This window comes from Rhinichthys klamathensis, unplaced genomic scaffold (genome assembly GCF_029890125.1).
Source record: "Rhinichthys klamathensis goyatoka isolate OS25496 unplaced genomic scaffold, OSU_Roscu_1.1 h1tg000076l_1, whole genome shotgun sequence".
NCBI lineage: Eukaryota > Metazoa > Chordata > Actinopteri > Cypriniformes > Leuciscidae > Rhinichthys > Rhinichthys klamathensis.
The window spans coordinates 2,909,377-2,935,734 of record NW_026606618.1 but is presented as its reverse complement, the minus strand read 5'-3'; the positions used below and the strand labels follow the sequence as shown (position 1 = coordinate 2,935,734).

Below are 26,358 nucleotides of genomic sequence, written 5' to 3'. Positions count from 1 at the left end.
GCATCAAAACATCGTATAGAGATGGGGGTTGGTTTATACATTCACATTGACTTTGGAGCTTCATGATTGGCAGCTGCCAAGCCACTCCCTAGCAACCAAACAGAGTACCCTAGCAACCATTTTGCAAGACCAATATCTCTGCATCAGAACATCGTATAGAGATGGGGGTTGGGTCTTTTGACTCATGCTGGCACACAGGACTTTCAACATGCTAAACATGCTAGCTGTGAATAGCTACATGCTAATATTGATTAGCTAAGTGCTAAATCATGCCATGAACATTATAAAAACTCTATACTAACCAAATGTGAACACTACCAACCACCTAGTAACACCATAGCAACCATCCAGAATACCATAGCAACCACCTAAAACACCCTAGCAACCACCCAAAACACCCTAGCAACCGCCTAGCAACACCATAGCAACCACCCAGAATACCCTAGCAACCGCCTAGCAACACCCTAGCAACCACCCAGAACACCCTAGCAACCGCCTAGCAACACCCTGGCAACCACCCAGAATACCCTAGCAACCACCTAGCAACAGCCTAGCAACCACCCAGAATACCCTAGCAACCACCTAGCAACACTCTAGCAACCACTCAGAACACCCTAGCAACCACCCAGAACACCCTAGCAACCGCCTAGCAACCACCCAAAACACCTTAGCAACCACCCAGAATACCCTAGCAACCGCATAGCAACAACATAGCAACCACCCAGAACCGCCTAGCAACACCCTAGCAACCACCCAGAACACCCTAGCAACCGCCTAGCAACACCCTAGCAACCAACCAGAACACCCTAGCAACCCCCTAGCAACACCCTAGCAACCACCCAGAACACCCTAGCAACCGCCTAGCAACCACCCAGAATACCCTAGCAACCGCATAGCAACACCATAGCAACCACCCAGAACACCCTAGCAACCGCCTAGCAACCACCCATAATACCCTAGCAACCACCTAGTAACACCTTAGCAACCATGCTAGCAACATGCTAAACATGCTAGCATGATGCTAGCAATATGCTAATCATGCTAGCATCTAGCTAAAACATGTTTGCAACATGCTTATTTTTGCTAGCATCATGCTAATCATGCTAGCATCATGCTAGCAACATGCTAATCATGCTAGCATGTTAGTAGCATGATGCTAACAACATGCTAATCATGCTAGCATGATGCTAACAACATGCTAATCATGCTAGCATGATGCTAGCAACATGCTAATCATGCTAGCATCATGCTAGCAACATGCTAGCAACATGCTAATCATGCTAGCATCATGCTAGCATCATGCTAGCAACATGCTAATCATGCTAGCAACATGCTAATAATGCTAGCATAATGCTAACAACATGCTAATCATGCTAGCATGATACTAGCAACATGCTAATCATGCTAGCATCTTGGTAAAAACTAGCTAACCGCACCCTAGCAACCGAGCGGCGAGTTTTGTCACTGCAAGCACCACTTCACATTTTCTTCTGGAAATGTACATTCTAGTTAGTGGTGCTTGCCTATGGCAAAGCAACACTAGTGTTATTGTGCATACTTATTATTCTTATTCTTCTTATTCTTCTTATTAGTGGTGCTTGCCTATGGCGAAGCAACACTATTGTTATCTCACATACTTATTATTCTTCTTATTATTATTCTTCTGGCCACTTTTTGACGCGCTACTCCTCCCGCAGTTTTTGTCACAGACCCATGAATGAGGTGTCAAAACGTGCGGCCTGTTCGGGAATGGTGTGCTATGACTTTTCTAAGAGATCGGGGGTACGATGGTCGCCCCAGGGGCGAAAAACGGCCCAAAAAAATCCCATAGACTTAACATTGCGAAAAACTTTGACGAGTCGTAGCTCGGAACGAGGATGTCGCAGAAACGTGAAATTTGCCACATTTGAAGAGGCTGACAGGCTCTGTAAGAACATACCACACAATGGGGTAAAAGTTGCACCCCTGAGGGGCAGGAGGGGCCCAAAGTTGCCCCATTGACTTACTATGGTGTAGGACGGCCCATGAAATGGGCCGTCCTACACCATAGAAACCGCTTTTGTATTGAACATAACTCTGGATCACAGTGTCATAGAGACAAGAGGGCGGGCTCATTTTACTCAGACAGCCAATCAGTCTCTCAGGATCATTGTGAAGCTATCAAGCCACGCCCTAGCAACCATTTAGAGCACCTTAGCAACAACTCCCATAGACTTCCATTGAAAGAGATCGAAGGGATATCTCTGGACTGAATTGTCATAGAAACATGAGGGTGGGCTCGTTTGACTCGGGGCAGCAAACAGCCAATCCTGAATCACCTCAACACTTACTGGCCACGCCCTAGCAACCATTGTCGAGCACCTTAGCAACAAAAATCCAAAGAGGAATATCGTCCATTCTGAATGTCACAGAGGCATGGGAGTTGGTTTATATCATTCATACTGACAAGCAGCCTTTGGAGTTTCATGATTGGCAGCTGCCAAGCCACTCCCTAGCAACCAAACAGAGTACCCTAGCAACCATTTTGCAAGACCTACATCTCTGCATCAGAACATCGTATAGAGATGGGGGTTGGTTTATACATTCACATTGACTTTGGAGCTTCATGATTGGCAGCTGCCAAGCCACTCCCTAGCAACCAAACAGTGTACCCTAGCAACCGTTTTGCAAGACCGATATCTCTGCATCAGAACATCGTATAGAGATGGGGGTTGGGTCTTTTGACTCATGCTAGCAAACAGGACTTGCTACATGCTACACATGCTAGCAGTGAATAGCTACATGCTAATATTGATTAGCTAAGTGCTAAATCATGCCAATAAAATGCTACAAACTCAACAGTAACCATCTTTGACAACTACCAACCACCTAGTAACACCATAGCAACCACACAGATTACCCTAGCAACCACCCAGAACACCCTAGCAACTGCCTAGCAACGCCCTAGCAACCACCCAGAACACCCTAGCAACCGCCTAGCAACCACCCAGGATACCCTAGCAACTGCCTAGCAACACCCTAGCAACCACCCAGAACACCCTAGCAACTGCCTAGCAACGCCCTAGCAACCACCCAAATTACCCTAGCAACCGCCTAGCAACCACCCAGGATACCCTAGCAACTGCCTAGCAACCACCCAGAACACCCTAGCAACTGCCTAGCAACCACCCAGAACACCCTAGCAACCATCCAGAATACCTTAGCAACAACCTAGCAACACCCTAGCAACCACCCTGAACACCCTAGGAATGCCCTAGCAACCACACAAATTACCCTAGCAACCGCTTAGCAACCACCCAGGATACCCTAGCAACTGCCTAGCAACGCCCTAGCAACCACCCAGAACACCCTAGCAACCGCCTAGCAACACCCTAGCAACCACCTAGTAATACCTTAGCAACCATGCTAGCAACATGCTAAACATGCTAGCATCATGCTAGCAACATGCTAATCATGCTAGCATAATGCTAGCAACATGCTATTCATGCTAGCATGATGCTAGAAACATGCTAATCATGCTAGCAACTAGCTACAAACATGCTAGGAACAGGCTAATCATGCTAGCATCATGCTAGCAACATGCTAATCATGCTAGTAACATGGTAGCAACATGCTAATCATGCTACAAATATGCTAGAAACATGCTAATCATGCTAGCATCATGCTAGCAACATGCTAATCATGCTAGCATCATGCTAGCAACATGCTAATCATGCTAGCATCATGTTAGCATCATGCTAGCAACATGCTAATCATGCTAGCAACATGCTAGCAATATGCTAGCAACATGCTAATCATGCTAGCATCATGCTAGCAACATGCTAATCATGCTAGCATCATGCTAGCAACATGCTAGCAACATGCTAAACATGCTAGCATCATGCTAGCAACATGCTAATCATGCTAGCATCATGCTAGCAACATGCTAGCAACATGCTAAACATGCTAGCATCATGCTAGCAAGATGCTAGCAACATGCTAGCAACATGCTAAACATGCTAGCATCATGCTAGCAACATGCTAAACATGCTAGCATGATGCTAGCAATATGCTAATCATGCTAGCATGATGCTAGCAATATGCTAATCATGCTAGCATGATGCTAGCAATATGCTAATCATGCTAGCATGATGCAAATAATGCTAGCATCTAACTAAAACATGTTTGCAACATTCTTATTTTTGCTAGCATCATGCTAGCAACATGCTAGCATAATGGGAGAATCTAACTAAAACATGCTAGTAACATGCTTATAATGCTAGCATGATGCTAGCAACATGCTAATCATGCTAGCATGATGCTAGCAACATGCTAATCATGCTAATCATGCTAGCATCTTGGTAAAAACTAGCTAACCGCACGCTAGCAACCGAGCGGCGAGTTTTGCCACTGCAAGCACCACTTCACATTTTCTTCTGGAAATGTACATTCTAGTTCTTCTTATTCTTCTTATTCTTCTGGCCACTTTTTGACGCGCTACTCCTCCCGCAGTTTTTGTCACAGACCCATGAATGAGGTGTCAAAACGTGCGGCCTGTTCGGGAATGGTGTGCTATGACTTTTATAAGGGATCGGGGGTACGATGTTCGCCCCAGGGGCGAAAAACCGGCCGAAAAATCCCATAGACTTAACATTGCGTCAAACTTTGACGAGTCGTAGCTCGGAACGAGGATGTCGCAGAAACGTGTAATTTACCACATTTGAAGAGGCTGACAGGCTCTGTAAGAATATACCACACAATGGGGTAAAAGTTGCACCCCTGTGGGGCAGGAGCTGCCCAAATTTGCCCCATTGACTTACTATGGTGTAGGACGGCCCATGAAATGGGCCGTCCTACACCATAGAAACCGCTTTTATATTGAACATAACTCTGGATCACAGTGTCGTAGAGACAAAGGGGCGGGCTCATTTTACTCAGATGACCAATCAGTCTCTCAGGATCATTGTTAAGCTTTTAAGCCACGCCCTAGCAACCATTTAGAGCACCTTAGCAACAAGTTCCATAGACTTCCATTGAAAGAGATGGAAGGGATATCTCCGGATAGAAGTGTCATAGAAACACGAGGGTGGTCTCGTTTGACTCGGGGTAGCAAACAGCCAATCATGAATGACCTCAACACTTCCTAGCCACGCCCTAGCAACCATTGTCGAGCACCTTAGCAACCAAAATCCAAAGAGGGATATCTTCCATTCTGAATGTCACAGAGGCATGGGAGTTGGTTTATATCATTTATACTGACAAGCAGCCTTTGGAGTTTCATGATTGGCAGCTGCCAAGCCACTCCCTAGCAACCAAACATAGTACCCTAGCAACCATTTTGTAACAGCTATATCTCAGCATCAGAACATTGTATCGCGATGGGGGTTGGTTTATATCATTCATACTGACAAGCAGCCTTTGGAGTTTCATGATTGGCAGCTGCCAAGCCACTCCCTAGCAACCAAACAGAGTACCCTAGCAACCATTTTGTAACAGCTATATCTCAGCATCAGAACATTGTATCGCGATGGGGGTTGGGTCTTTTGACTCATGTTAACACACAGGACTTTCAACATGCTAAACATGCTAGCTGTGAATAGCTACATGCTAATATCGATTAGTTAAGTGCTAAATGATGCTAGCAACATGCTAATCTTGCTAGTATCTGGCTACAAACATGCTAGCAAACATGCTAATCATGCTAGCATGATGCTAGGAACATGCTAATCATGCTAGCATGATGCTAGCAACATGCTAATCATGCTAGCATGATGCTAGCAACATGCTAATCATGCTAGCATGATGCTAGCAACATGCTAATCATGCTAGCATGATGCTAGCAACATGCTAATCATGCTAACATGATGCTAGCAACATGCTAATCATGCTAGCATCTAACTACAAACATGCTAACAAACATGCTAATCATGCTAGCATGATGCTAGCAACATGCTAATCATGCTAGCATGATGCTAGCAACATGCTAATCATGCTAGCATGATGCTAGCAACATGCTAATCATGCTAGCATGATGCTAGCAACATGCTAATCATGCTAGCATGATGCTAGAAACATGCTAATCATGCTAGCATGATGCTAGCAACATGCTAATCATGCTAGCATGATGCTAGAAACATGCTAATCATGCTAGCATGATGCTAGCAACATGCTAATCATGCTAGCATCTAGCTACAAACATGCTAATCATGCTAGCATGATGCTAGCAACATGCTAATCATGCTAGCATGATGCTAGCAACATGCTAATCATGCTAGCATGATGCTAGAAACATGCTAATCATGCTAGCATGATGCTAGAAACATGCTAATCATGCTAGCAACCATATAGAGTACCCTAGTAACCATACAAACACATGAATAAGCCATATCTCAGCACCAGAATATCGTACAGACATGGTTCTTTGCTCATATGCAATCATTTACCACACCGTAGCAACCGAGCGGCGAGTTTTGCCACTGCAAGCACCACTTCACATTTTCTTCTGGAAATGTACATTCTAGTGTTGTGATTACTATTCACCTAGACAAAACTTCGGCACGCTACTCCTCCCGCACCTTTTGTCGTAGACCCATGAGTGAGGTGTCAAATCGACCGGTTCATTGAGGAGAGGTGTGCTATGTCTTTTCTAAGCGATCGGTTGTACGATGTTCGTCCGGCGGGCGATAAATCGGCCGAAAAAAGTCCCATAGACTTAACATTGGCACAAAATTTGTGAGATCATATCTTTTCACCAGAAGGTCATAGAGACTTGGAGTTGGTCTCTTTTGACTCGGCCTATCAAGCAGCCAATAAGTAGTGACATAATAACTTCATGGCCACGCCCTAGCAACCACTTAGGGCACCCTAGCAACCATAAAACTACATTTACAAGCCATATTTTAGCTCCAGTTCGGCTTTTTTTGACTCAGACTGTCAACTAGTCTTTAAATGTCATCCCATAAACTGTATAAGCACACCATAGCAACCATATAGGGTGCCCTAGTAACCATACAAACACATGAATAAGCCATATCTCAACTCCACAATATCGTACCGACATGGTTGTTGGCTCGTATGCAATCATGTACAACAACCTAGCAACCGAGCGGCGAGTTTTGCCACTGCAAGCACCACTTCACATTTTCTTCTGGAAATGTACATTCTAGTGTTGTGATTACTATTCACCTAGACAAAACTTCGGCACGCTACTCCTCCCGCACCTTTTGTCGTAGACCCATGAGTGAGATGTCAAATCGACCAGTTCATTGAGGAGAGGTGTGCTATGACTTTTCTAAGCGATCAGTTGTACGATGTTCGTCCGGCGGGCGAATAAATCAGCCAAAAAAAGTCCCATAGACTTAACATTGGCACAAAATTTGTGAGATCATATCTTTTCACCAGAAGGTCATAGAGACTTGGGGTTGGGCTCTTTTGACTCGGCCTATCAAGAAGCCAATAAGTAGTGATATAACAACTTCATAGCCGTTCCCTAGCAACCACTTAGGGCACCCTAACAACCATAAAACTATATTTCCAAGGCATATTTCAGCTCCAGAAAATAGTAGAAACATGGAGTTTGGCTTTTTTGACTCAGACTGTCAACTAGTCTTTAAATATCATCTCATAAACTGTATAAGCACACCATAGCAACCATATAGGGTACCCTAGTAACCATACAAACACATAAATAAGCCATGTCTCAGCTCCACAATATCGTACAGACATGGTTGTTGGCTCGTATGCAATCATGTACAACACTCTAGCAACCGAGCGGCGAGTTTTGCCACTGCAAGCACCACTTCACATTTTCTTCTGGAAATGTACATTCTAGTATTGTGATTACTATTCACCAAGACAAAACTTCGGCACGCTACTCCTCCCGCATTTTTTGTCGTAGACCCATGAATGAGGTGTCAAATCGACCGGCTCATTGAGGAGAGGTGTGCTATGACTTTTCTAAGTGATCGATTGTACGATGTTCGTTCAGCAGCCGATAAATCGGACGAAAAAATTCCCATAGAATTAACATTGTCACAAAATTTGTGAGATCATATCTTTTGACCAGAATGTCATAGAGACTTGGGGTTGGCCTCTTTTGACTCGGCCTATCAAGAAGCCAATAAGTAGTGATATAATAACTTCATAGCCGTGCCCTAGCAACCACTTAGGGCACCCTAACAACCATAAAACTACATTTCCAAGCCATATTTCAGCTCCAGAAAATAGTAGAAACATGGAGTTTGGCTTTTTTAACTCAGACTGTCAACTACTCTTTAAATATCATCTGATAAACTGTATAAGCACACCATAGCAACCATATAGGGTACCCTAGTAACCACCTGAACACATGAATAATCCATATCTCGGCACCAGAACATCGTACAGACATGGTTGTTGGCTCGTATGCAATCATGTACCACACCCTAGCAACCGAGCGGCGAGTTTTGCCACTGCAAGCACCACTTCACATTTTCTTCTGGAAATGTACATTCTAGTTAGTGGTGCTTGCCTATGGCAAAGCAACACTAGTGTTATTGTGCATACTTATTATTCTTATTCTTCTTATTCTTCTTATTAGTGGTGCTTGCCTATGGCGAAGCAACACTATTGTTATCTCACATACTTATTATTCTTCTTCTTCTTATTAGTGGTGCTTGCCTATGGCAAAGCAACACTAGTGTTATTGTGCATACTTATTATTCTTATTCTTCTTATTAGTGGTGCTTGCCTATGGCGAAGCAACACTATTGTTATCTCACATACTTATTATTATTCTTCTTATTATTATTCTTCTGGCCACTTTTTGACGCGCTACTCCTCCCGCAGTTTTTGTCACAGACCCATGAATGAGGTGTCAAAACGTGCGGCCTGTTCGGGAATGGTGTGCTATGACTTTTCTAAGAGATCGGGGGTACGATGGTCGCCCCAGGGGCGAAAAACGGCCCAAAAAAATCCCATAGACTTAACATTGCGAAAAACTTTGACGAGTCATAGCTCAGAGTGTGAATTTCGCAGAAACGTGAAATTTGCCACATTTGAAGAGGCTGACAGACTCTGTAAGAACATACCACACAATGGGGTAAAAGTTGCACCCCTGGGGGGCAGGAGCTGCCCAAAGTTTCCCCATTGACTTACTATGGTGTAGGACGGCCCATGAAATGGGCCGTCCTACACCATAGAAACCGCTTTTATATTGAACATAACTCTGGATCACAGTGTCATAGAGACAAGGGGGCGGGCTCATTTTACTCAGACAACCAATCAGTCTCTCAGGATCATTGTGAAGCTATCAAGCCACGCCCTAGCAACCATTTAGAGCACCTTAGCAACAACTCCCATAGACTTCCATTGAAAGAGATCGAAGGGATATCTCTGGACTGAATTGTCATAGAAACATGAGGGTGGGCTCGTTTGACTCGGGGCAGCAAACAGCCAATCCTGAATCACCTCAACACTTACTGGCCACGCCCTAGCAACCATTGTCGAGCACCTTAGCAACAAAAATCCAAAGAGGAATATCGTCCATTCTGAATGTCACAGAGGCATGGGAGTTGGTTTATATCATTCATACTGACAAGCAGCCTTTGGAGTTTCATCATTGGCAGCTGCCAAGCCACTCCCTAGCAACCAAACAGAGTACCCTAGCAACCAATTTGCAAGACCTACATCTCTGCATCAGAACATCGTATAGAGATGGGGGTTGGGTCTTTTGACTCATGCTAGCACACAGGACTTTCAACATGCTAAACATGCTAGCTGTGAATAGCTACATGCTAATATTGATTAGCTAAGTGCTAAATCATGCCATGAACATTATAAAAACTCTATAGTAACCAAATGTGAACACTACCAACCACCTAGTAACACCATAGCAACCATCCAGAATACCATAGCAACCACCTAAAACACCCTAGCAACCACCCAAAACACCCTAGCAACCGCCTAGCAACACCATAGCAACCACCCAGAATACCCTAGCAACCACCTAACAACACCCTAGCAACCACCAAGAATACCCTAGCAACACCATAGCAACCACTCAGAACACCCTAGCAACCGCCTAGCAACACCCTAGCAACCACCCAGAACACCCTAGCAACTGCCTAGCAACACCCTAGCAACCACCCAGAATACCCTAGAAACCGCCTAGCAACCACTCAGAACACCCTAGCAACCGCCTAGCAACACCCTAGCAACCACCCAGAACACCCTAGCAACCGCCTAGCAACACCATAGCAACCAGCCAAAAACCCTAGCAACCGCCTAGCAACGCCCTAGCAACCACCCATAATACCCTAGCAACCACCTAGTAACACCTTAGCAACCATGCTAGCATCATGCTAGCAACATGCTAAACATGATAGCATCATGCTAGCAATATGCTAATCATGCTAGCATCTACCTAAAACATGTTTGCAACATGCTTATTTTTGCTAGCAACATGCTAATCATGCTAGCATGTTGGTAGCATGATGCTAACAACATGCTAATCATGCTAGCATGATGCTAACAACATGCTAATCATGCTAGCATCATGCTAGCAACATGCTAATCATGCTAGCAACATGCTAGCAAAATGCTAATCATGCTAGCATCATGCTAGCAACATGCTAATCATCATGCTAGCAACATGCTAATCATGCTAGCATCATGCTAGCAACATGCTAATCATGCTAGCAACATGCTAGCAAAATGCTAATCATGCTAGCATCATGCTAGCAACATGCTAATCATCATGCTAGCAACATGCTAATCTTGCTAGCATCATGCTAGCAACATGCTAATCATGCTAGCATCATGCTAGCAAAATGCTAATCATGCTAGCATCTTAGTAAAAACTAGCTAACCGCACGTTAGCAACCGAGCGGCGAGTTTTGCCACTGCAAGCACCACTTCACATTTTCTTCTGGAAATGTACATTCTAGTTCTTCTTATTCTTCTTATTCTTCTGGCCACTTTTTGACGCGCTACTCCTCCCGCAGTTTTTGTCACAGACCCATGAATGAGGTGTCAAAACGTGCGGCCTGTTCGGGAATGGTGTGCTATGACTTTTATAAGGGATCGGGGGTACGATGTTCGCCCCAGGGGCGAAAAACCGGCCGAAAAATCCCATAGACTTAACATTGCGTCAAACTTTGACGAGTCGTAGCTCGGAACGAGGATGTCGCAGAAACGTGTAATTTACCACATTTGAAGAGGCTGACAGGCTCTGTAAGAATATACCACACAATGGGGTAAAAGTTGCACCCCTGTGGGGCAGGAGCTGCCCAAATTTGCCCCATTGACTTACTATGGTGTAGGACGGCCCATGAAATGGGCCGTCCTACACCATAGAAACCGCTTTTATATTGAACATAACTCTGGATCACAGTGTCGTAGAGACAAAGGGGCGGGCTCATTTTACTCAGATGACCAATCAGTCTCTCAGGATCATTGTTAAGCTTTTAAGCCACGCCCTAGCAACCATTTAGAGCACCTTAGCAACAAGTTCCATAGACTTCCATTGAAAGAGATGGAAGGGATATCTCCGGATAGAAGTGTCATAGAAACACGAGGGTGGTCTCGTTTGACTCGGGGTAGCAAACAGCCAATCATGAATGACCTCAACACTTCCTAGCCACGCCCTAGCAACCATTGTCGAGCACCTTAGCAACCAAAATCCAAAGAGGGATATCTTCCATTCTGAATGTCACAGAGGCATGGGAGTTGGTTTATATCATTTATACTGACAAGCAGCCTTTGGAGTTTCATGATTGGCAGCTGCCAAGCCACTCCCTAGCAACCAAACATAGTACCCTAGCAACCATTTTGTAACAGCTATATCTCAGCATCAGAACATTGTATCGCGATGGGGGTTGGTTTATATCATTCATACTGACAAGCAGCCTTTGGAGTTTCATGATTGGCAGCTGCCAAGCCACTCCCTAGCAACCAAACAGAGTACCCTAGCAACCATTTTGTAACAGCTATATCTCAGCATCAGAACATTGTATCGCGATGGGGGTTGGGTCTTTTGACTCATGTTAACACACAGGACTTTCAACATGCTAAACATGCTAGCTGTGAATAGCTACATGCTAATATCGATTAGTTAAGTGCTAAATGATGCTAGCAACATGCTAATCTTGCTAGTATCTGGCTACAAACATGCTAGCAAACATGCTAATCATGCTAGCATGATGCTAGGAACATGCTAATCATGCTAGCATGATGCTAGCAACATGCTAATCATGCTAGCATGATGCTAGCAACATGCTAATCATGCTAGCATGATGCTAGCAACATGCTAATCATGCTAGCATGATGCTAGCAACATGCTAATCATGCTAACATGATGCTAGCAACATGCTAATCATGCTAGCATCTAACTACAAACATGCTAACAAACATGCTAATCATGCTAGCATGATGCTAGCAACATGCTAATCATGCTAGCATGATGCTAGCAACATGCTAATCATGCTAGCATGATGCTAGCAACATGCTAATCATGCTAGCATGATGCTAGCAACATGCTAATCATGCTAGCATGATGCTAGAAACATGCTAATCATGCTAGCATGATGCTAGCAACATGCTAATCATGCTAGCATGATGCTAGAAACATGCTAATCATGCTAGCATGATGCTAGCAACATGCTAATCATGCTAGCATCTAGCTACAAACATGCTAATCATGCTAGCATGATGCTAGCAACATGCTAATCATGCTAGCATGATGCTAGCAACATGCTAATCATGCTAGCATGATGCTAGAAACATGCTAATCATGCTAGCATGATGCTAGAAACATGCTAATCATGCTAGCAACCATATAGAGTACCCTAGTAACCATACAAACACATGAATAAGCCATATCTCAGCACCAGAATATCGTACAGACATGGTTCTTTGCTCATATGCAATCATTTACCACACCGTAGCAACCGAGCGGCGAGTTTTGCCACTGCAAGCACCACTTCACATTTTCTTCTGGAAATGTACATTCTAGTGTTGTGATTACTATTCACCTAGACAAAACTTCGGCACGCTACTCCTCCCGCACCTTTTGTCGTAGACCCATGAGTGAGGTGTCAAATCGACCGGTTCATTGAGGAGAGGTGTGCTATGTCTTTTCTAAGCGATCGGTTGTACGATGTTCGTCCGGCGGGCGATAAATCGGCCGAAAAAAGTCCCATAGACTTAACATTGGCACAAAATTTGTGAGATCATATCTTTTCACCAGAAGGTCATAGAGACTTGGAGTTGGTCTCTTTTGACTCGGCCTATCAAGCAGCCAATAAGTAGTGACATAATAACTTCATGGCCACGCCCTAGCAACCACTTAGGGCACCCTAGCAACCATAAAACTACATTTACAAGCCATATTTTAGCTCCAGTTCGGCTTTTTTTGACTCAGACTGTCAACTAGTCTTTAAATGTCATCCCATAAACTGTATAAGCACACCATAGCAACCATATAGGGTGCCCTAGTAACCATACAAACACATGAATAAGCCATATCTCAACTCCACAATATCGTACCGACATGGTTGTTGGCTCGTATGCAATCATGTACAACAACCTAGCAACCGAGCGGCGAGTTTTGCCACTGCAAGCACCACTTCACATTTTCTTCTGGAAATGTACATTCTAGTGTTGTGATTACTATTCACCTAGACAAAACTTCGGCACGCTACTCCTCCCGCACCTTTTGTCGTAGACCCATGAGTGAGATGTCAAATCGACCAGTTCATTGAGGAGAGGTGTGCTATGACTTTTCTAAGCGATCAGTTGTACGATGTTCGTCCGGCGGGCGAATAAATCAGCCAAAAAAAGTCCCATAGACTTAACATTGGCACAAAATTTGTGAGATCATATCTTTTCACCAGAAGGTCATAGAGACTTGGGGTTGGGCTCTTTTGACTCGGCCTATCAAGAAGCCAATAAGTAGTGATATAACAACTTCATAGCCGTTCCCTAGCAACCACTTAGGGCACCCTAACAACCATAAAACTATATTTCCAAGGCATATTTCAGCTCCAGAAAATAGTAGAAACATGGAGTTTGGCTTTTTTGACTCAGACTGTCAACTAGTCTTTAAATATCATCTCATAAACTGTATAAGCACACCATAGCAACCATATAGGGTACCCTAGTAACCATACAAACACATAAATAAGCCATGTCTCAGCTCCACAATATCGTACAGACATGGTTGTTGGCTCGTATGCAATCATGTACAACACTCTAGCAACCGAGCGGCGAGTTTTGCCACTGCAAGCACCACTTCACATTTTCTTCTGGAAATGTACATTCTAGTCTATTATTATCATCATTGTGTAGCTAATATTGAAATAATAGAGTATGACTTTAAATATGTATTATTTTACATACAAACTACTACAATAAATAATAATAATAATAATAATCTTTTATTATCATCATTGTGTAGCTAATATTGAAATGACGACTAGGACTTTAAATATGTATTGTTATATTACATATATAAATGAACTACTACAATAAATAACAATATTAATACAATTAATATAATAATAATAATAATAACAATAATATTTAACAATCACTTATACATATCTTAAAATAATCATATTGGTCTCATATTTCATAGAGAATGAAAAAGTGAAAGACAGACAGAACGGGAGAACAGAGGACTCCATTCAGCAAAACGGCCAACCGCAACGCGCCTATTTGATGCATTCCTGATTAGTTCTGCTGAAATGAAAGCGTGCTGACCAAACAAACTTCTCTGCGTTTCTTCTGCTTCAGTTGTGGTGTACTGTTCAATAATTATATAAGTCGGGATGAAAAAGAAAAGGCCACAGTAAATAAAGCATGGAGATCACCGGATGCTGGAGTTCTTTCAACCTCTGAGAGGGAAAATCCCTCGTGAGGTCAAGCAAGGGCAAACTAACTGAGCAGAAACTGAACACAGTCTGAGATCAAATGTTATAGATACTGAGGCTATTTTCAGTTAGACCAAAAGCACTCAGTTCACATAGTCACTTGGTAAAACACACTAAACTGGCCACTGCAGTTTTGTGAACACACAGCACGCATCATGCTTGAATATTAGTGATGCACTTGGACTACCGACACAGGCAACTTCTCTTTTCACCTGAGGTGGAGGCGGTGTGCCAGTGAACAGACCGTTCAGTTGCTGAGCTCGCTCTTTAATGCTCTTTTTGTTGAACTGTCTAGTCATTTCAGCTTGCACTTTTCTCTGCAAATAATTCAAAGGCAGATGACACAGAAAGCATCACAAATAAGATAGGAAAGGAATTTATACAAGTTTACTATAAAAATATTCATGCATGGCATGCAACATCAAATGAAGTAAGGAAAAATAGATCTAGATGCTTTCCTCATGCTCAAAGCAAAAAAATAAAAAATAAAAAATTAAGAGATGGCGATAACTTTAATTATTTTCTTTTTTTTTTAATTAACCCAAATCATTTTGGCCAAAACTCACTGAAATAATCATCTAAATAATTTTTTTTTAATGCATACATTTGTTTTGTTATGGGTGGTTGCCAGATATTTACTATGCAGTTCCTAAAGTGTTTTAATTGGTCTGTTTTAGAAATGTAACGGGTTTGGATCCATGCATCACAGCATTCACCTGACTGACTTCCTCTTCCAGCTTCTGCAGGCAGTGCAACGTCCCGCCCTGGGCTGGTGTGAATGACGGGGGTGAATCTGAGGGGTCTGTTGTCGATGAGGGCAGATGACTATCCGACTGGAGCACTTTGAAGGGAATGTGAGGAGATCTGGGACGAGACTCGCTGGCTTGATAACTTGAGGGAATTTCAGTGTTTTTGTAGTTGGACTGGATTTGTGTGTGCTTGTGGGTCTCATTCCGCGTGTGAGATTCAAGCAGTCTTAGATAAGGAGATGGCTGAAAGGACACAGGGGACAAGTTGAAGCCAGATTCACTAAACAATTATTAGGGATGCATGAGTGCCATTTTAGTTATCGGACGATAACTTTTTTTTCTTCAATTATCGTACTGAGGATATTGGATATTTGAATTGTTCATGCTTATTTCCTATTTTACATTTAGATGATTTTTTCTGGCACTTGTAAAAACAGTAATAATTTAGAAGAGTTATTTTAAATACTGAAATTAATTGGTAAAAATTTATAACACCTAAATATAATCTCAAATCTTAAAATGAATATCCATTTTTCTTTAACCAATGTTGTGATGCTTAAATTGACTTGCACCATCAATTTATTTAAGTTTAAGTGTTTTATTTTACATTTATTTTTAAAAAAAATTACATTTTCTTTAAAACATTTTAAATTAAATTATTTTATTAAATCGTTTAAATGTGAATTTTATTTTAAAAAATTAATACAAAATAGTATAAATTTGGTTATCAGCCATAACATGAAATAATTATTGGCTTATTGGCATAGGTGTATATATCAGTGCATCCCTAAAATTTGTGTCTAAATTCAAACAGTTCTTGAAAAGAGTTCAACAACCACTGAAACGACTGATAATGGAAAACATATACGCAATGATTGATTGATAGGAATGTTATTCTAGGAACAATGTCGATCAAGTGACGCATCATGGATGTGCGTCACATCAGCAGTGGACACACACATGAAATCAATACACTGATGCATGCGATTGTAAGTAATGTGGAATGATGGATGTTTCACACGCTGGCTGAGCGTACCTGCCATTTTGGTTTGGTTTGGGGCAGAGAGGGTGCGGGCTGGCTCTTAGGTTTGGCAAAGCGAGGGTTTTCAGTCATGTCCAGAGATACGGGCTGGTCAGCAACAGAGTCAGTCTCAGATTCAGACTAGTTTCGGTAACATTGCACCAGGGGAGACAGAAGATGCAGAAAGAAACAGGACAGATAGAAAGAGATCAGAGGAAAGCTGAAAGAGCCACAGAAAAAGGAAAGCAAGCAAGTGTAAAGGCCCGTTCACATCAAGAACGAATACCATAAGGATAACTATTTTAGCATCCAGACCAGCGGACGATATCGTTCTGTTTATTCTAAGTATGCGCTTCAGTTATGCAGTCTACCACTTTAAATGCTTAAGCTCTTTACACTCTTGTTGATTGGCTGTCATTGTTTTTATTGTTCATCAGCTGGAAAAAAAATTTAAAATCACTCTGAAAGTGCGATATCGTTTCTCAGTGCCATTATCGCTATATTTGTGGTGTGGACCTTAAGAGCAGAGCAACTGAATGAAACGGTATAAAATGCTTAAAACCTCAGATTGCCTTATGATCAACTTCTCAACTGCACAGCAAAGACAGTTCATTACTGTAGATGTTCATATTCAGTTATGGAGAATTAACGCTCCATGAGTGACCTACATCCTTTAAGCCTATAATTGAGCAGCCAGAACATTTAATGACCGCTGCTAATCTCAAAAAAGGAAAGCTGACAGAAAAACAGCAGGCTGACTGTGAAAAATCGCACTGCATTAGGGATTACAACTAGTCAAAACATTCATTCTTCTGATTTAAACTTTTTTCTTGAAAATCTGTATCACATCTACATAAAATATCTGTCTGACATCGGTCAAACAAAACATCTGTCATGTTTTGAAATGTACCATCATGCATCCAAATCAAATATCTTCATTGTGGTCTGTGATGCTCAGATCCTGCATATGATGAACCAGAGGATTTACTTTCACTGCACAAAGACAGGTATTCATATGGAATTACAGGCACGGTTAAGGAGCCGGATTAAATCCCGACAGCTCGTTCTACTTACTCAAGAGTATCGGTACCACATGAGCAGTTCACGGTCCAACTTTCTCAAATGGTAAAATGACCGACTTCAAGACAAAAGATAACTCTAAAACTCCTCAAATAGCCTCAATATACATTGTTATTTCAGAAGCTAAAGCTTAGAAGACCTTAAGCAGCGTAGATGTAGTAATATCTCCTGATACACATAGGCTGCTTTAATAAAAGAAGAAAAAAGAAAGAAAAAGGAGATGAGCCGTACCTGTCTGCGCAAACCAGAGCTTGGCGCGTTCTCCTCAAACCTGGCCAGCAGTTGAGTTGCCATGAAGCGCACCTTATTTTCCTTCTGTTCCTCTCTCTCACCTACAGGGGGCGCACTCTGATTGGACGTTAGCTGGAGAAAGAAACCGACCAATTAGAGGAAGTAAAGCAATAAACAATGCTTAGAAGGAAAACATTCAACACCAAAAGGGCAAGTTAACATACCTCCTCCAGGTGACTGCTGGCCTTCTTCCTTTTTTTGTTTGTGTCATTGTCTTCCAACTTCTTATCAACCTTTGGATAAAGAAAAGGTATTGTGTTTTACATCATTAGGGGGAGATGTAGGTTCGGTTTACATTGATTAAAGTGATTTATGTCACAGAGGAAGATAACGGTAAAAATGCTACCTTTGGGATTCTCTTCCTTGGCTGCGTGTTATTTATCGAGTTGTAATGAGAGTTTGCAGTTTTTGATGAATAGTCTTCATTATTTGTATCAGTCTCTTTGGGAACACCTGCAAACAGAACATTAGACTCTTTAGCATCATACTTCAGTGTGTGTTAAGTCAATGAAAATGTACAAGAAATGCTACACCAGCGTTATCAACAAGATGCCAGCATGTACCTTTAATACTACACTGCTGAAGCTTTCAGTACATGCTTAAAGGCAAGAATTTAAAAATAAACTCTTAATACATTACAAGTTGGAGAACGCTCAAAACCAGAGAGCATGTGTACAGCAGATGCACACCATCAGCTAACACCGCACCCCACAATCTGCAAGTTAACATCTGCGATTCCAACATTTTTAAAATGCCTTGCTGTAACTCATGCAGAATGTGTAACATGCACTGCTATCCAGTGCAATGCATTGAGAAATAATAGCCAGCTCTTTAACATGTTAGATGGCTAATGCAATCTATATCTAAAAAACAAAGTTAAATAACAAACATTCTTTAAAAATGGTGGCATTGGAGATCTTCACACTTTATTTGGCATAAAGTATATTTAAGAAGAGTTTAAGAATAAATTTGAGGTGCATGGGGTATATAGCCTTCTTTTAAATAAATCCAGAATATTAGTACATTTGACAAATGTTATTTTTTAATAACATTACTGATACACCCCAAATTAAGTTTTTGGAAAATTCATTTGGGGTTTTTATTGAGGTGCAATAGTGAGGAAAGCTCTACCTGTGTTGGACTGAGTTGAGTTGCGGAACATCTCATAATATTTGGATAGGTAGAGCACCATAATGAGCTTGTCTGGCCCCCGTTCGGAATCCATTTCCTTTCCTGTGGTGACCGGCTGGATGCCAAACTCCCGCTCTGCCACGTCAAACGCCAACTGGTTGTTTTTAGCGCAGTCTGCCTCGTTCAGGGAGTTAAAATCACTGGGGGAAGGGACAAAGAGAGGAAGAACAGACCACAGAAGTGAGATAAAGTGGCAGATCAGGAGAGAGAATCAGGTCAAAAAAGACCTTATCAGGTGGAAATGCCATTCCATTAAACTGAGAATCTGTGTTCTTCACAATCTGTATCCTTGGTGAACAACAATATTTGTCAAACAGAGTGGTGATGACTGGATGAGCTGATTTATAATTTCAGTCCCCGTCACATTGTCCTTCACATCCAGAAGGGGCTGCAAGATTAATGGCAATTTCAGAAACGTGAAAATTACTTCATGATGCTATCGCCAGTGTAAATCATGATGCAAGCTCTACAGAGTCTTGTTTTGATTAGTGAGAGGACAGGTCAAGACATGGACATGTTGTTTCTTCCCCTTTCTTTTGGAAACACTTCTCTTCCCTATTTGTCCCTGTTGATCTATTCACCCTATTGAATTAAAAACAATTTCTTTCGAAAGCCGCAGGGGAAATGAAGTTGAAAAATCAAAGCTATTGTCCTTCAGCAAAAGGAAACAACTTGTTTTGATGGCTTCAGGGAAGGAGGTACCGCCACGTGTGTGAGATCAAAGAGGCACTAAATAATGGAGCATTTGTCAAACCGTATGAGAGTGAGATCATGCGACTGAATCAATATGACAGCCAGTTTTGTGTCTTGCTCACATGAGGTCCTGCCGCTGGCGGTGAATGAGGGCGCACAGAGCCAGGCCACTTCTCCAGGAGGACGTAAGGTCAGTCACATTTACCCCCCTGTAGCCCTGGGTCTGCTTCTGGCACCACAGCAGCAGCCGGCTGGGACGCACCTCGGACTCTGAAATCAAATTGTACCATCATTAGGAGGTTTCGAATCGTTTTTGAGTGGGAAACTTATATTGCATAATACATATTCTGAGACAAAATTTTGAATGTTGACAAATAAGACCCTGCTTTTTATAATACTTGCCAGTTTGGGTTCAGCGATATTCATTTATTTTGATTAATACTTTTATTCATCAAGGACCCGTTAAATTGATGAAAAGTTAAACATTTTTTTATGTTACAAAATAATTATTTATATTTATATATATATATATATATAGTACTTAATATATACACAAATACATTATACAATTTCTTCTTTACACAACCCTTATGATGATTCAAGACCCCTGCACTGTCTGTGTTTTGTTATTATTATTTTAATTGCACATGAAGCAGAGTAAAACCCATAAAATCTCACTAGAGTGCAAGTGATAAGGTTTACTAAAAGCCGGCACATGCTTTTGTTAAATATTTGGTTATGAAACATGACCCTTTTGATTGAGTACAGGGTGTGGACATCTTTGTTCCCGTGAGGCCAGATTCAGGTGAAGCCAATATAAGAGAAACAAGGACCTCATGGAGCCACTACATCATATTAGAGTATGAGGAATCTGAATGAGATTTTGAAAGTTGGGCTGAGTGAAAATAAGACATTAGTCATATATTGTGATTATAGCATGGAGTTAGCATGTTCAAGGGAAATTGGTCAGGGTGAATCATTACCTGATATTGCTTTCTTTTTCCAATTTTATGTGGAAATACAGAAATAAGACAAAATTGCAAGTTGTTGCAAAGCAAATGCAGGGATCGGTTGAATTTGCATTGATTTTTGTGATCATAGTCCCTGAAAGAACTGTTTCAACATCAGAACAGAATCAAGCAGTCAAATTTGCTGCCATATTTCAAAGACAAACAATATTGAATCTACCTCGTCTGGAGATGTTTGCGGATCTGCGTGTGGGTCCACTGCGCTCCAGAGAACTTAAGTCCTGCTCGCCGTTGATGTACAGATGTCGCACCTGAAAGAGAAAGATTAGGATTTACAGGTGGAAGACAGATGCATATAATGATAATGGGCAGCGGCCTCACCTGGTGTGATCGTACACAGGATGAGTTGAGGTTGGGGTAACGTGTGGCTGGGTCTATGGTGTACTGCTCAAAGTTTTTTGAGATATTTTCTGCGGTCGTCTGAGGCAGCAGCCGATAGATGCTCTCCCTATAATAAAAAAACAGAGGGCATTGGGGGTGGTTTTTAACCAAAAAAATTATATATTTAAAAAAAAAGACAAAATATTTTTCATTGGAGAGTTGCAGCGGTGATGGAGCATGTTCACACCTCTCTGACAGAAGATCAAGGGGTCCTTTGCCCTGAGCCCAACTCTTCACCATCCACACTGTGTCAAAGGCAGCCAGAAACCCTCGAGCACATCCTGTCCCCATGGGCCAGAAAGGCTGGAGACCGATGAGATGTAGAGAAAACATGGCATGTTTACAGGCCACACTAAACAAAACACTGTACAGTCAAGCGGCATGTTGCAACTCAGGAAATATTTAAACCTAAAGTAAACTATCTTTTGTCGGTTTAATTTTAGACATGCAGTGGGGTCCAAAATCAAATCTTAAAAAAAAAAGTGAATCATTAAAAAAATTTATTAAATTTAAATCTAATTTAAACATTTAACCCTCTGGTGTTCCTTGCATGGAGGTAAAAAATTACAGATTTTAAATGTGCTATATTTTGGTTCGATAATGTTTATTTAATATTTTTAGGGGGTTTTATCGTACTAAATTATATTTATGCTGTAATCCATTTATTACATGTTAACCACTTTTTAAGAATAGACCTGAAAATAAAATTTCCAGCTTAAACGGTCATACATCTTGAATGTTATGAAGCACAGACTTTTTAGTTTAGTTTAGTCTCTTTTTAAAAGACACACTGCAGATTATTGCTGAAGTGAAAGAGTTTAAAGTTTAAAAGTTTTAAAAAAGTGAACTTAAAGTTATATAATTGTACGTTTATTATGAAAAATGCACAAAAACACTACACTTCAATTTAATATGAAATGCATATTTTCCAAAATATGTTTATACTCCAAAACTGTGAGAAAAATCAAAGCCATAAATCTAAAAAAGTTGTGTTTCAAATTTTAGGTTGATATCTTAAAAAATGAGCTTTCGGTAAGATTTTGTTTGGGCGCAGTGCCAAACATTTCTACTAGATGAAATTAATTTTCATTTAGTTTCCAAAGCGTTCATGTTGGACAACGAGGAGTACACGTGTGACTATTATTTTCAGGATCATTTAACCTCTTCAAATCATGTCCATGATTTTTTTGTTGTTGTGTGTATTCAACCTTTACCAAGTTTTGTACCATAATTTCTGATTAAGTAAAGAATTCTTAAAAAACAAAACGTAAAATTGTCCAAAATGACCGAAGAGCACAAAACAAGAAAGTATAGAGGTAAAATAAGTAAATATTTAAGGTTCGTGATGTGTAGTTTAAGTGTTGCTGATATTAAAGCAAAAGGTGGACAAAATATTCTGAAATTCAAGTTAATTATTTACTTATAATATCATAATATATATTAATTATCATTATACATAATTACTATATACACAATACATGTCTAATATAATTATATAGTACAAATTGTATTTATTTAATTAGAAAAAAACTATAAAATCAAGAATGTAACTATTGATCTTTCTCCTCATATATAGTATGCTATAAGATGACACCTACCTCCAGAAGACTATCTCCAACCAGCGCCACCAGCAGCTGATGTCCGTTCTTTTCCCTCACCAGTGCGGCGTTCTCCGAGGCGTACATGCAGGTGAAGTCAAACATGGCCACATCTGGCTGGCCATAGTGGTTGATGGCGTAATCCAAAGAGGGCAGCTGGTAGTTTGTGCCAAAATCCGCAGCCTCGCGGGCGTACGAGAGCAAAGCCTCTTGGTTCACGTTGTCATTTGCCAACAGCCGTTCAGTCTCAATATAGTCCTGGGAATGGAAAAAAAACAAACAGAGGAAACGTGCTTTTAAATGGAAAATTATGACCAAAAAAAACATTACATTTGAAATATTAACTACAAAAATATTCATGAATGATGAATATCCAAACACTATGAACTCCAAACACTACAAAGAGCTTCAATCACTCAGCAGCTGTGCTGTAATATCCTGTATGATACTCTGAGAAACTACATCTAGCACAGACACCAACACAAGGCTTCCTGGTAGGGTTTCTTTTCATAATAAACATGAAATAGTTCTTTCTAATGCACTCAAAGAACAAAATATCCACTTCGTAATGGTTACCATAGGAAAACTAATACTCGCCATAGCACATGTCCACTTACACAAAAATTATTGTTTTTACACAATAGTAAGGGTCTTCTATATAGATTTTTATCATTTGCAAATTAAGCTCATTACAATCATTAAAGACTTACTCTAATCCAAGTCCTTACCTTACTACTAAAATACATTTTATGTGATAAACATTTACAATTATCTAAAAAAAAAATTAAGATCAAATCAGATTATATAAGACTAAAAAGGCAGTACAACAAATACTACCATGATGTTAAATGCTTCACAAATGAATATAGAAAAATCTTTCAAATTAAATACATTTAATCCCTTATATTTTATTACTAAATACTCGTTACTATAATATTTGTTAATGTAAATAAAATGCACAAAAAAAAAAGTTTACACACTCCAACATTTAAATTGTTACATTTTTTTTTAACTCCAATATATTGTGGCATTTCATGCTCACACAACATTGACACACTGAAGACACTAAACCATTACACCATTCACCATGAACAGCCCACCAGAACTCACATTGATGATCACACCCTTATCCAGCAAGCTTTGTTTCTTAGCAGTCATGACAAAGTAGTGCGTGTTGTCCCTGTAATAGACGATGTTTTCCAAATCAATCCCTGTACAAAAGATAAATGAGGTCAATTAGCATGACTGTGCAAAGTGTTTAACAATGAATGACTACTTTTGTTGCTGGTGTTTTATGAATCGCTGTGCAAGATGAATTAAGCTCTATTAATAACTTTGACAAATTACATCTGTCTCAGAAGAAGAATACAATCCAGTTTTGCTCATCTCCACTTTAAGTAGGGGAACCATTACGGAATGATTCCAAGTATGCGTCAGTATTTGACTTATGATGTAATTTGCATTAAAAACATTAAATCATTTTGTCATCCAGCTCTTGTTGTAGTGAAGTTGTCGTCATGCACAGTAGGTCACCTGACCTGTCTCCTCCCTGAGCTCCAGGAAGAACTTCTGATTGAAGATGAAGGCCACTCCGCTGATCTCCTCCACTTTGGCCTCAGCTGTGGTGTTACGATTGACGAAGTTTGCGGTAATGGCGATGGCTAGTTTCCCTCTGAACTCCTTTCTCCTGAAGCCTGCAGCAGAGAGAGGATTTTTATTTAGAGTTGATTGCAAACAAACATACAGTATTGTTATTTGTTTGTTTGCTCAAGATTCCTAATGGCAAATATACTTTGGCACGTAATGTTTGAGTTACAGATAAAATTTTTTTTTTACTGACATCTTTAAGTATAAGATAAGATGCAAGTTGCCTTTAAAATGGTGAACGTGTTTTTTTTTTTATCAATAGATAATGTAATTGCTAAGACAGCATATATTTGCAAAAATAAGTGCACATTGACCTGTGCAAAACAAAAGCATTTGCACAACAACATATTGCAAAATACGGTCTTTGCTTTCATGGTAGCACTCAACACCAAGCGCTTGTTTACCACCACTATCCCACATTTAAAAAATAATGATAAAACCATAATTCACGTCAGTCTGAGTGCTTCTCACACGTCTCAGTGTAATTTAGCACAGCATGGTTCAAAGGTTTCTTATTGTAACTTGAGAGCAGATTTAAGTCTGATCTAGGATCAGTTCATGTCTGTGAACTCCAGCAGAGTCTAACTGTGTCAGCAGGAAGCAATGAAAGTAGTCCTGTCCCACCCCTCCTGTGGTGGGTTAAACTTCCTGTCAAACACAAAGAGCTGACCCGTATTCTGAAGACTGGATGTAGGACACAGTTTTTGGAAATTGGAATCACTGGGTCCATTTTCTTGACTGAGTGAGCATGTTAAAGCCTTTTTAAGCAGGTTTATCATGCTTGAGAGAGCCAAATCTCATAAGATGAAAGATTCCAGTCTGAAACTGCTAAATGTGTGTCATTCACAGACAAATACATTTGCAGTGTAATTTTTCTTGTATGGTGTTAATGTTCTGAAGAGTTCATTTTGTTGGTTTGGTCCACCATATGATGTATGGAGAACAAAGCCCAAAATTGCCATGCCATAATGTGCTTAGTGGAGACAAATGTTTGAATGTGGAAGTAGGCTTATTTGATAATCTACATTAATGCATTGTTCCAAAGTGACTTCCAAATGAGGAACATAGCAAGCAATTTATCATGAAGACCAACAATATTTGCAGTAAACAAATCTAAGTTGAGTATAAGCTAGATTAGTACACAAAATAGAACCAAAGTAATAATATTATATATATATAATATTTTGTATTGCAATATAATACTAATTTATAATAATAAATACTCCAAATGAATAATTATAATATTAAATATGTATATATAATTTAATATTAATATAATAGATACATTACTACTTACATTTATAATAGTACTATATTAATTTATTTATTTTATTTATTTACTATTACAAATTGAGTAATTATTTATATTATAAACAATAATATTTAAAGTTAATATATAATATATTGCTATACTACTTGCATTACTAATACTATTTGTAAAATATAAAATACGTAAACCATAATAATATATCTATATAATTTGACGTATATAATAATGATGACGAATGATATATAGAGAGTATGTGCATTCCCTGGAAATAAAACCCTTGACCCTTGCTTGAATAAAATCATGTTCAACGTTCAACAGTTGGGATCCAGAAATATTTCAGCCAAGATCAATATTGATTCCGAAGAGGAAGTACCATTCCATACAAGAGGGATGTTTGTTTAGAAGATATGATTCATTCCTCCATTTCCAAGAGAATATATTGAAAGACACATGGAGGTTATAATTAACCTCAGCTGATTTATGGAACAGTAAAACATCTCGATTTCAAACACAAGCCAATT

The 26,358-nt window shown here is 40.3% G+C and overlaps 1 protein-coding gene across 8 annotated transcripts in view; it reads right to left on the bottom strand.

Moving 5' to 3' along the window:
• Positions 1-26,358, bottom strand: part of mical2b (microtubule associated monooxygenase, calponin and LIM domain containing 2b) — a 107,031-nt gene that overhangs the window by 65,155 nt on the left and 15,518 nt on the right. For 4 of the 8 annotated variants that reach the window (XM_056250957.1, XM_056250958.1, XM_056250965.1 and 1 more), the window contains exons 6-19: positions 24,459-24,614; positions 24,031-24,131; positions 22,921-23,178; positions 21,510-21,625; positions 21,263-21,389; positions 21,102-21,192; positions 20,036-20,183; positions 19,161-19,360; positions 18,376-18,482; positions 18,194-18,262; positions 17,970-18,101; positions 16,674-16,799; positions 15,605-15,880; positions 15,101-15,205 (exon numbers count right to left, since the gene is read on the bottom strand). In XM_056250957.1, the coding sequence (XP_056106932.1) occupies positions 15,101-15,205; positions 15,605-15,880; positions 16,674-16,799; positions 17,970-18,101; positions 18,194-18,262; positions 18,376-18,482; positions 19,161-19,360; positions 20,036-20,183; positions 21,102-21,192; positions 21,263-21,389; positions 21,510-21,625; positions 22,921-23,178; positions 24,031-24,131; positions 24,459-24,614 (2,012 nt within the window). The remainder of the gene's footprint in view (positions 1-15,100; positions 15,206-15,604; positions 15,881-16,673; positions 16,800-17,969; positions 18,102-18,193; positions 18,263-18,375; positions 18,483-19,160; positions 19,361-20,035; positions 20,184-21,101; positions 21,193-21,262; positions 21,390-21,509; positions 21,626-22,920; positions 23,179-24,030; positions 24,132-24,458; positions 24,615-26,358) is intronic. The other 4 variants (XM_056250959.1, XM_056250962.1, XM_056250960.1 and 1 more) reach the window with 3 other exon arrangements.